A 12,763-nucleotide genomic window follows, 5' to 3' on the forward strand; every position below is an offset into this window, starting at 1 on the left:
GGTTTAATTCCAGAGTTTATAAAGTGGATGGGTGAAACATACATTGTGTATACACACATTTTTGGACACCATAAGAGAATAGTTATGTGCATTTTGAAGAGATAGAGAATCAATAAAGGATTGTTTTGCCCAGACTATGTAATGTTACTAGATTGTTTCTGTGTTCATTTGGATACAGTCTTTACTTTTACTCTTTTGCTAAATACTTGAATTACTTATAGTTACTTTCTTTTTATTTTATAGTTTTTCTTATGTTTAGTTATTTAAATAGTGTCCTATTGTTTCAATTCTGTTATAAATATTATTCCTATTGTACATTACACATGTTTCATTTGTAGTAAGGCAGCATTTACTTAGTATTTTTGTTTTAATTTACATTATACAGTCTCACAGCTGGCAGCCTGGAATAAAAAATCCTTACCGTGGTGTAGTAGTGTGGCCTGCACCTGAAAATATTGAAATCACTGTGACATTGTTTAAGGTAAGCAAATTAAAATGTTCTTTTACCAAACACTTTCTTTGTCAGATCTGACAGTATTCATCTGGGTAACTGCCCTACATTTACAGATGGAACCATGAAAATACACAGTTGTACTTGTAAGTTTACATAGCCTGGTGGAATTTGTGAAATATCAGCCATTATTTGGAAAATGTAAGTAATCGTTCCAAAAGCTTTCCTTTTAATTAGGTAGTGTGCTCAGGCAAGGCAATTTATTATCACATAATTGTGTGTGCCCTTTTTAAATATAATGATAACCTAAATCATCCAAATGGGCCTGATCAAAAGTTTACATACCCTTGAATGATGGGACTGATAATATACACACAAGTTGACACACAAAGGTTCAAATTAGGGTTCATTAAGGGAGAGTGACCACACCTGTAACCTCTTTGATTGTATTCGGTGTCTGTGCATAAATATTAAATTTAAATTCATGCAGAACTGCACTGACTTGGCTGGATAGCAAGCCACAGGGAAGGCAAAAGAACTGTCTAAGGACCTGTGAGAAAAGGTTGTTGATTTGTATAAATCAGTAAAAGAATATAAAAAGATATGCGAAAATCTGAAAATGCCTGTCAGTAGTGTTCAAACTGATTTTTTTAAAAAAAAAAAAAAAAAAAATGAAAAGTAAGGGATCTGTTGTTACTAGGCCACAGTCAGGTAGACTAACCAAGATTTCACCCACAGCTGCTAGGATTATTTGTTGAGCTGCCATGAAAAACCTGAGATACAGGCTTCTCTGCAAACAAGTGGCTTAACTGTTTCAGGATACATGATCAGGAGATACTTGAACAAAACTGCACAGTCGAATTACACGAAAAAAAAAGCCTTCACTGTGCCAATGCAACAAAATCTATCATTCTCAATATGCCAAACAGCATCTAAACAACCCTCAAGACTTCTGGAACAAAGTCCTTTGGAGTAATGAGACCAAAATTGAACTTTATGGTCACAAACATAAATGCAGTGTTTGGAGAGGATGCAACAAGGCCCATGACAAAAAGTACACCATCCCTACTGTGAACCATGGAGGGGGGGGGGGGGGTCACTGATGTTCTGGAGGTGTGTGAGCTACAGGGGCACAGGTAACTTCATGAAAATTGGCAAGATGATTACAGCATATTACCGGAAAATATTGGAGAACATGCATTCATCAGTCCAGAAGCTGCACATGGGATATACTTGGATCTTCCAGCATGACAATGATCCAAAACACAAGGCCAAGTTGACCCTTTAGTGGCTACAGGAGAGAAAAGTGAAGATGCTGGAATGGCCATCACAGTCTCCTGACCTCAGTTGCATTGAGCCACTCTGGGGAGATCTCAAATGTGCAGTTCATGCAAGATAACCCAAGAATTTCAGGACCTGGATGCTTTTCACCAAGTAGAATGGGCAGCTCTACCATCTGAGAAAATCAAGGTCCTCATTCACAAAAGACTGCCTGCCATCATTGATGCTAAAGCGAGTAGTAAACAGTATTAAGAACTAAGGGCATTCAAACGTTTGAAGGGGGACCATCTTATTATTTTTCTTATTACTATGTTTTGTTTAATGGTTGTGCTGTTTTGTGATGCCTTATAGTTAAACTTGGATTCCATTAAAAGTAAAAAAAAAAAAAAAAAGTCATTTGCTAGATCAGTCATCTTTTCTTTAAAGTATGGTACACATCTTACAAATTGTGCCTGGGTATATAAACTTATGAGCACAAAGTATGCTGTATATTTATAAGTACCATATTTTCCAGAATAAACCCAAGTATACGTATATGAATTTACTCCACACCTCTGTACAAACTGCAAATTTTGTCTCTCTCAGTTAAAAAAAAAAAAAAAAAAAATATATATATATATATATATATATATATATATATATATATATATATATATATATATATATATATATAACCTACTTGTTTGTTTTTCATCTTTCATTAAAAATATAAATTGTCAGAACACCTCAACAAATTAACCTGCAACTGATGATAACCTGCATGTGCAAATTGTTATGCAACTTGTATCTGTTGTGTTGTTTACCATAAAAGTTTATTACTGAACAATAGTGTTGCCTCCTGCAAATGGTATTTTGTAATAAATTATATTATCCATCTAAATTATAGTTTGTTACTGCTGAAAGGTTTTGCTTTGTCACAAAATGACAAACTTTACATTGCTAGCTGTGCTTCTGAGTGCGACATAATTTTCCCAGCCTTCCTCTTCTGCATGCTATTTGACTGCTGCAGTATTATGACATGTACCTGTAGGCAGTAAGTTTAAATTCAGCTTGGATGCTGTCATGCAGCAAGACATCAGACAGTATATGACGTGCATTTGTTGAACTCTGGATAAGTCTTCATTCATCCAGTTAAAACAACCACCCAAATGGAGCCCTTGATGTTTTCAAACTGCACTAAGCAGTCTGTCTGTGAGGTAAGGCAGAACCGTTAGGGCGTTATTTCTAAATGGAATTTCTCTATCCGCTCCTGGTTTATTGAATATAATGCAAACGCACGCGACGGGCAGACCTTTTTTAATGAAAAAAAATGAACCATCAAGTGTAGAAGCTTGCAAGGGGCTGGCAAAGGCTCCTAATCGGCTACCTGCTTTGTTATTACTTGGTAAACCAAAGAGAACATGCTGAATGTGTGGGTATTTGTGGTTAGGGAAAGAGATGGCATATTTATAATCTACATGGGTCCAAAGGAGAAAATCTGCAATTTTACCTACAGTTGGAACAAAAAAAAAAGAAGTAGTATTCCTTCTGGGGCTGTCATGTTTAATGTATAACAAAAAAAAATACTTAAATGCTAAAACTTTTAAAGAATTTAAATGAACAGTTGTTTATTTTTTCCTCTCCTACTTTCCACTTTGCATTACTCTAGACTCGCTTTTCTCTTTGGCATGTCACCTAAAAAGCAAACATGAACATATTTGCATCTCTAAGTTCTCCTGTAGAGTCTATCATTAGTAAAACTGACAACCTTCTATTTCTTAAACACATTCACATAGCATTTGGGGCCTGATTTTCCTACTTCTGCTACTCTGCTCTTGGACATTATGAAAGTCACTCTCGCACTTGAGATTTCTGATTTACTGCTATTTTATGCTATAACTGTTAAGTGTCTGTGTTTGCAATAATATCTTATTTTCACCATTAACATTAGAATCCCTGAAGCCTACGAAAATATGTTGACGTGAAGTGTATAATGTGTGAAGACGGAAGTCAAAATATCAAATAAAGACTTTCACAAAAGGTATTACAAAACAAGTGTCCTGTTGGTCAAGAATATAACCGAAGAAAAATAAATTGTTCAATTTACAAATTGCTGTCAATGTGTAAAAACCGAAGCCCAAATATCATACGGAGAAGACATGTTCTCTTGGCTGGTGCAGAGGTAAAAACTGCTGCCTTGTAGTCAAGAGGTTATGGATTTGATCCCAGGTGTTCTTCATGCATTTACTGTTTTGAGTAGGGAGCTTCTATTATTATTATTATTATTATTATTATTATTGTATAAAAAAAATACATATGATTTGAGTCTGTAACACCCAGTGTAAATTTTTGCTTCTTATAAAAGATATCACTGAAGGGATATAACTAGTCGCACAAACATTGGTGAACTATGTCTTCTTGGTATCTTGTTGTCACTTGATCTTTTTTTTTATTCAGTTTTATTCTTGAATTAAAGCACACTTGTTTTGTTATGCCTTTGTGAAAATGTTTATTTTATATTCCAGTAACCAAATGAATGATGTCAAATCTGTCTCAGCTTCTTTCGCTCTCTTTCATGCATGCACACACATCCATGCATGAAAACATCATTATTTGAAAACACTATGCCATTTGAACATGTCCTCCCCCAAACAACACATAATCTCCACGTTATGTTGCAAGGTGCTAAGAAGGCAGACAGCCTTCTTCTTTTTGGGCGTATACACCGTCAACATGGCACTGTCATGTCTAAACACTAGCGTGGAGAATTTCTTGTGTACTGAAGTGACTTTAGCTGCAGGTGGAAGTTCCCGTCTTACTTTATTTATGGTGCCATCAGAGTTATGTTGTGGTGCAGCAGTCTATTAGCCAGCAAAAGCGACTTGAAGAAGTTGTCTTTTGTTACGGTTTTGCCTTTGTCCAGAAATGGCCCCATAAGGTTTATGACCACAATCTCGGAAAGTCTTGCTCCTGTGGTACAACTGGGGTCTTTTCCTAAACAAGGAGTGGCATTGCACATGTAATTGGTCTCCAAATCTGCCGCAATCCAAAACTTTATGCCAAAAACTGTCAGGCTTGGTTGAGATGTATTGCAAGAAAGGACAACGGACCTTGGTTGGAAACAGTTGGTCATCAACAGTAATATGTTACCCTGGGTTGTAACTCAAAACACAGTTTTCAACAAACATTCCCCGATGTCAGAGATTGCAGCAAATCTGTCGTTTTTCACACATTCTGCACAGGTGGCTTTGTTTTCAAAGCACAAATGCCACATAATAGTCTGATAGCAGTCACGGGGCATCGTATCTTTGATTGCCTGTACAACAAATAGTTCTGACCAGGCATCAGCCACAACGCCAACTGTGGCCATCGCTACTATTGTGAAAAGAATGGTGAGCCATCAACTCAGAGAGGTAGAAGCAAGTTTGTTATACCACGTCTTGACTTGAAAACTAACGGTGTAAGATCGAGGGGAGCATGAACATGACTGAGAGAATAAAACAACCTTTTTTTTTTTTTTTTTTTTAACTTTTACAAAAACCCTAGATGTATACTGGCTGTTACAGACTCAAATCAAATGTGTTTTTTTATTTTATAATAGTAATAATAATAGCAGTTCACTAGTCAAAGCTGTAAATGTGGAGAGGATGCAGGATCCAACCTGCAACCTCTTGATTATGAGACAGCAGTTCTTACTTCTGCACCAGCCAAATGGACATGTCTACTTCGTTTTGACTGATACTTAGGCTTCGGTTTTTACACATTGACTGCAATGTGCAAATTAAACAATTTATTTTTCTTAGGTTATATTCTTGAGTAAAAGTGCATTGTTTTGTTCTACCTTATGTGAAGTGTTTAATATCTGAACTTCAGTCTTCATAAATTATACACTACATATCAACATTTTGTCATTTTTAAAACATTTCTTTCCTTGCATTTAACGTCATCCAACCTTTACACAGATCGTTGTAGACACGGAAGACACATGAAATGTATGTATTCTAAATAACAATATGTTATGTATACTATACAATTCCAGACACCTAATTCCCAGATAAAGTGACTTCAGCTCGGCGAATGTTGTGTCTGACTTAAGCTGCCTCGGTGGGGGATAAATAAGCAGGCTGCCTGCTGCCAGCGCCGATTGACATATTTGCAAAACAAAGGCGCTGATGACGAAGTGTGGGGGAATTTAAGGTGGCCCGGCATTACAAATATTTTTGTAGACTTCAGGGATTCTAGTGTTAAAATACATATGCAATGCTACTCCTTATTCAAAAAAAGATCTCTGTCGTACCATGGTACAAAGACTTTCTGAGACTAAGGTAATAAAGCCTATGGAGCCATTTCGGGACAAAGGCAGAACTGTAACAACAGTTGTGTAAAGAGTGACAAGAGGTTTCATCTGCAGCTAAAGTCACTCGCATGCTGCAGTAGCATTGTACATGTACTTTGTCAGCATGGGAAGCTCTGCAGTCTGCTTGTGACTTTATGGTGTAGGAAAGTACATAAATAAATCGAGGTAAATAACATTCGATTTGACTTTTATTTAAGTAACATATAAATGTTTTTTATATAAAGACCATCACAAAACATAATCACAAACAGGACTTTGCATGATACCTTTGCGAGTTCTGTAGGCCCTGCCGTTTCGTTGAAGGACATGCGTGTGGCAGATTCAATGGGAGGATGACACCCAACCTCTTACTGCATCCAAACGGATGCCATCTTTCACCTTTATGCCTGGTGCAACTGCGTCATTCAGCCTCTTGACTTAGAGACAGCTGTTCTTACCTCTGTACCAGCCAAGCAAATATATATGTGTGTGTTGTACCCTTTCCCAATTTCTTTTACTTTTGTTAAATTCTAGGAAAAAAGTGCACTTGTTTTGTTATATATGTGTCTTTTGTGATTAAGTGTTTATTTGATATTTGGACTTCAGTTTTCACAAATTACACACTTCACGTCAGCATTTTGCTATTAGTAGAACATGAAAAAAGTTTGTTTTAGCTATGCGTTCAACATTTCTTGCCTCGCATTTCCTGTCATCCTCATGTGGTCGGTGTGGCAATGTGCTGTAATCAGCACATTCTCCCAACCTCCTCCTACATTTACACAGATTGTTGTAGACACGGAACACACATGAAACGTATGTGTTTCAAATAATGAGATATCATTTATGCTATACAACTCCAGGCACCTCACACTGAGATAAACAGACTTGAGCTGGGAGAAATTGATTTACGACTAAAGCTGCATCAATGGGGGATGGGATAGTAGGCTGCCTGCCGCCCGTGCTGATCGACACATTTGTAAAACAAAAGACACTGATGGTGAGGTGCGAGGGAATTTAAGGTGCCCACCATTATACATTTTTTCGTAGGCTTCAGGGATTCTAGTGTTAAAGACAGCTGGAAATAAATGTTATATTTCTATTTTTATGTTGTTACTATAACATTGCCTTTTTTAAAGAGTCTTTTCGGCAGTCAACATTTTAGTTACCTACATTGTTTTACTTAGTCTGTGTTCATTTATATGCATTTCCTAAAGTAGTAAGGTGTAATTTTGTTTAATTTAGCTGTACAGGGAAAGGGAATATTCAGACAAGCAAGTGACATGTTCAGCATAGTTACAGCACCTTACCAGTATGTGCCAGCATGAATGGATGAGAAACCACAGAACTTTGAAGATAAGTGAATAAAAGAAGAATTGCATTTACATCATGTATCTCTCTTGGCTTAGGACAATTGGGAGCTCACTTATGGACTATATAAAATCCAACCTAATAAGGCTCCAACCTAAGATCTTTGCTGCACAAAATGGTACTTACTACTACTACTGGAGCTGAAGATGAATACACTTTCTCATCTGAGGCTGTAATATATGTTACTGACTGGGGAGGATTTTCCAGCCATTAATAGTAAACATTCTAGTTCAGTTTTTATTTTAAATTAAACCAAGCAGTAGAAACCAGAAGCATCAAACGAACTGCTTTCAATAGAGAAAGTTTGTTAAAATTGTAGATCAGCTTTCTCACTGTCATCAACTTGGGTGTTTATGTACGTTCACCCCAAACACTAAAATGCCATAGATTCAAGGCATCAAGACTACTGGAAAAAGGTGTAAAGAAAATTATAGGTTTTGAAATTTTTCTATTTTCACAACATTGGTATGTGCATTTCCAAATCATTTCAGCAGAAAGGCAGTGTTGTGCTAAAGTTACAGACAAGTGTTTTATTTACGCTCCACAGCCCTTCCAAAAAGCTCCATAGCATCCCTTACACTATATACGTTGCTGTTAAAATCATCACCCATGCCAATCATTTCATATCTTACCCATTGATGGCAACAATCTCTGATTAAAACAAAATGTATTTCCAGTTTCCTTTTTCCAATTTATCCAATTCATAATGTTGCATTTTGAAATATAAATAATCAAAACACAATTCTTATTTTTATCATTTTAAAATGTTACATTTTGTTAATATTGCATTTTGAGGAGTATTTTCTCCACTCATTTTCAATACTTGCTTTTTTTGGGTCAAATCATTCGTCACACAAAATCATTTTCCAAAAACTAAATTTGAGTTGCACAGTAAAATTCTTACTTGGAAAAACTAAGTGTTATTGACTAGATCTAGATTCAGACTATAATCAAAACATTACTATTAAATTTAAATGTATTATAATTTAATTAAATTAAATTTAAATAAAATGTTAAATTTGATTTCAATTTAAAGTTAAATTTACTACTGTGAATTTTCTCATACAATGAAGAATAATTTCTAAATTTTGTTACTAATTTAAAAGATAAACTTTCAACACCTCAAAGTACCTTTTTTAAAAGTCCTGAGGCCTTTCCCCATCCCTACCTCTTGCAACCCCAGGTATTCTTCTTTGTTGGATTCTAATTCACAATTAAAGGACAAGCATTAATTAGCTTACAGACTGTGGAGGCTAGTGGGAACCTTAACAAATTTTGAATGATTCCTGGTAGAAAAATATAGTAGGTACATTAAACTATTTCTTAGTTCAATGAAATTATTAGTTCTGAACTTACAAATAATCATTTTGAGTAATGTGAATTCTAAATATAATACTACAAGGAGGCAAATAGGATACTGTATTTGCAGATGCATTAGCATTAAATTTCTTTGTTTCCCGCTCAGTAAGGTAAACTAAAATATACAAGTTTCAAAAATGTACAGTAAGTAATACATTGTGTCTTTCTTGTCTGTTATTGTGCTATTATTTTGAAAATAGTCCTAGACATGATGTTCTTTTGGGTGATAGGAAGTAAAATATTAATAATCTTGCAAACTTTTTATGTGGATCAATTGGTAACTTTTTAAATAATTATGTACACATTTGATTTTATTAAAGCATACATTTGAAGTTTATTGACAACCATGGTATACAGTTAGGTCCATAAATATTTGGACAGAGACAACTTTTTTCTAATTTTGGTTCTGTACATTACCACAATGAATTTTAAATGAAACAACTCAGATGCAGTTGAAGTGCAGACTTTCAGCTTTAATTCAGTGGGGTGAACAAAACAATTGCATGAAAAAGTGTGGCAACTAAAGCATTTTTTTAACACTATTCCTTCATTTCAGGGGCTCAAAAGTAATTGGACAAATTAAATAACAGGAAATAAAATGTTCATTTCTAATATTTGTTTGAAAACCCTTTGCTGGCAATGACAGCCTGAAGTCTTGAACTCATGGACGTAACCAGATGCTGGGTTTCGTCCTTTTTCATGCTCTGCCAGGCCTTTACTGCAGCGGCTTTCAGTTGCTGTTTGTTTGTGGGCCTTTCTGTTTAGTCTTCATCAAATGAAATGCATGCTCAATTGGGTTAAGATCAGGTGACTGACTTGGTCATTCAAGAATTTTTCACTTCTTTTCTTTAATAAACTCCTGGGTTGCTTTGGCTGTATGTTTTGGGTCATTGTCCATCTGTATCATGAAACGTCGCCCAATCAATTTGACTGCATTTAGCTGGATTTGAGCAGACAGTATGTCTCTGAACACCTCAGAATTCATTCGGCTGCTTCTGTCCTGTGTCACATCATCAATAAACACTAGTGTCCCAGTGCCACTGGCAGCCATGCACGCCCAAGCCATCACACTGCCTCCACTGTGTTTTACAGATGATGTGGTATGCTTTGGATAATGAGCTGTTCCATGCCTTCTCCATACTTTTTTCTTGGTTTCATCTGTCCAAAGAATGTTTTTCCAGAACTGTGCTGGATTTTTTAGATGTTCTTTAGCAAAGTCCGATCTAGCCTTTCTGTTCTTGAGGCTTACGAGTGGGTTGCACCTTGCAGTGCACCCTCTGTATTTACTTTCATGCAGTCTTCTCTTTATGGTAGACTTGGATATCGATATGCCTACCCCCTGGAGAGTGTTGTTCACTTGGTTGGCTGTTATGAAGGGGTTTCTCTTCACCATGGAAATGATTCTGCGATCATCCACCACTGTTGTCTTCCATGGATGTCCAAGTCGTTTTGCGTTGCTGAATTCACCAGTGCTTGCTTTCTTTCTCAGGATGTACCAAACTGTAGATTTTGCCACTCGTAATATTGTAGCAATTTCTCTGATGGGTTTTTTCTGTTTTCGCAGCTTAAGGATGGCTTCTTTCACCTGCATGGAGAGCTCCTTTGACCGCATGTTGTCTGTTCACAGCAAAATCTTCCACATGCAAGCACCACACCTCAAATCAACTCCAGGCCTTTTATCTGCTTAATTGATAATGACATAATGACGGACTTGCCCACACCTGCCCATGAAATAGCATTTGAGTCATTTGTCCAATTACTTTTGAGCCCCTGAAATGAAGGGATTGTGTTAAAAAAATGCTTTAGCTACCTCACATTTTTATGCAATCGTTTTGTTCATCCCACTGAATTAAAGCTGAAAGTCTGCACTTCAGCTGCATCTGAGTTGTTTCATTTAAAATTCATTGTGGTAATGCACATAACCAAAATTAGAAAAAAGTTGTCTCTGTCCAAATATTTATGGACCTAACTGTATATTAATTTGCAGAATGAAGGTATGTTTTAAAGTTAAGTATTTTTTAATACAGTTTAAAAAGTACCTAGCCTGCTCCTCCATTTTAAAATGGACAATGTGGGCCAGGGATCATGAAAAGAGCCTAAACACTTACTAAATTTGTCCAGTTTCCAAGCAAATGGTGTTATCAAGTATTGGTTATTGCCTTGAGATTGCATACATATTGTGAAACAGCATATTCATGTTATTTTATGATGGAGTAAACATCCATCCATCCATCTTCCAACCCGCTGAATCCGAATACAGGGTCACGGGGGTCTGCTGGAGCCAATCCCAGCCAACACAGGGCACAAGGCAGGGAACCAATCCCGGGCAGGGTGCCAACCCACCGCAGATGGAGTAAACAAGCAAAACATTTTAAAAGGAGACTTCTGCTGTGCTTCATCTCTCTGTTAGTCTTCCTCTATGTCAACCTTTCAGCCCTGAGGCATGGTTTCACTTTGAAAAGTTGTCTTCAAGCATTGTTAAAATTGACATGATTGAATGTTGATACCCAGACATAAATGGTTGTCTTTGTTTTGTAGACAACTAGACAATAGTAACTGAAAAAAATTTCACACCTAAGATCACTTGGTGCGTGCTATAAAACCTGATAATTCGTTTGTGAGTCTTTCATCATTATTTAGCTCAATTGCATATTTTGCTGTTTTTCATTTCCTCAGTTAAAATATTTTTTTTTTTTTATCATGTGCACACAACATGCCACAAAGTGCATAATGCCAAATGTTGCCTGGCACCGTAAACTTGGTATTGACGTTTAGGTGGCCTTGACTTTTTCAGAAATGTGTTTTTTAGAAAAGGGCAATGCATTGTAACCAGTTCTGCTTGTATTTATTGCGATGTGTACAGTGTGCAATGCAATTCTTGTGCACCCCTTCACCATCACATGTCACTCTGGTCTTGTCCATAAATCTTACTCTGTAGGCTATGTAAAATAACAACACAGAAAGTAATAGCTGAAAAGTAGATGACTTTCAGCAAAAACTCATGTGATTTCTGAGCACATCATTCAGTATCTGTACCAGCAAAAAAAAAAAAAAAATGATTTCAGTACACAGTAATATGATTTGAGTGTGCATGTGCTGTCAGTGCTTGTGGATGTTGTAAATCACAGCAGATGCTTACTCATATCAGATGATTTTAGGGCACACTGACTGCTTTGCTGCTATATCAGACAACCAGTGGAGTTTTATGAGGAATATCACTTGTTACAAGCCAAGGTAGAATGTAACTGTTGAAAAAACAGAACTTCAGAAACAAAAGTTGGATAATAAGCAACCTGAAATTACGGAAATCTGGCAAATTGGGGGTGCACCCAGGCTAACTGTCAAAGCTCCACCCATAATGGCTGCTGTGAGCAGACAAGCAAACAGGAAACGTCCTTACCTAAAGAAAATAGTACCAGCAATCAGTCTATTACTTCTGGTTTAGTTTTGTTGTTAAAGGCGTGCCTCAGAAACCTGGACGGCACATTTTCTTAAATCAAAACCTTCCTGCTGCAGAGTGGATGTATTCAGTAAGTTTTAAGGCTCTTTTTTTCATGTTTGGACCCTAGCCCCATTCACCTCCATTTTAAAAACACAAAAACAGACTTTGGTATATTTTTAAATTTTTAACAAAATCGTTCAATATATTGTTATGTATTATCATATAATGTACAGTGCATCCGGAAAGTATTCACAGCGCATCACTTTTTCCACATTTTGTTATGTTTACAGCCTTATTCCAAAATGGATTAAATTCATTTTTTTCCTCAGAATTCTACACACAACACCCCATAATGACAACGTGAATAAAGTTTACTTGAGATTTTTGCAAATTTATTAAAAAGAAAAAAATTGAGAAAGCACATGTACATAAGTATTCACAGCCTTTGTCATGAAGCTCAAAATTGAGCTCAAGTGCATCCTGTTTCCCCTGATCATCCTTGAGATGTTTCTGCAGCTTAATTGGAGTCCACCTGTGGTAAATTCAG

The 12,763-nt window shown here is 36.4% G+C and overlaps 1 protein-coding gene across 1 annotated transcript in view; it reads left to right on the forward strand.

The window, feature by feature from the left end:
* The window catches only part of ehbp1 (EH domain binding protein 1), a 508,893-nt gene that overhangs the window by 109,546 nt on the left and 386,584 nt on the right, over nt 1–12,763 (forward strand). The window contains 1 exon segment of the mRNA XM_051919668.1: nt 386–481. Within this exon segment, the coding sequence (XP_051775628.1) occupies nt 386–481 (96 nt within the window).

Source organism: Erpetoichthys calabaricus, chromosome 15, assembly GCF_900747795.2.
Source record: "Erpetoichthys calabaricus chromosome 15, fErpCal1.3, whole genome shotgun sequence".
Taxonomy (NCBI): domain Eukaryota; kingdom Metazoa; phylum Chordata; class Cladistia; order Polypteriformes; family Polypteridae; genus Erpetoichthys; species Erpetoichthys calabaricus.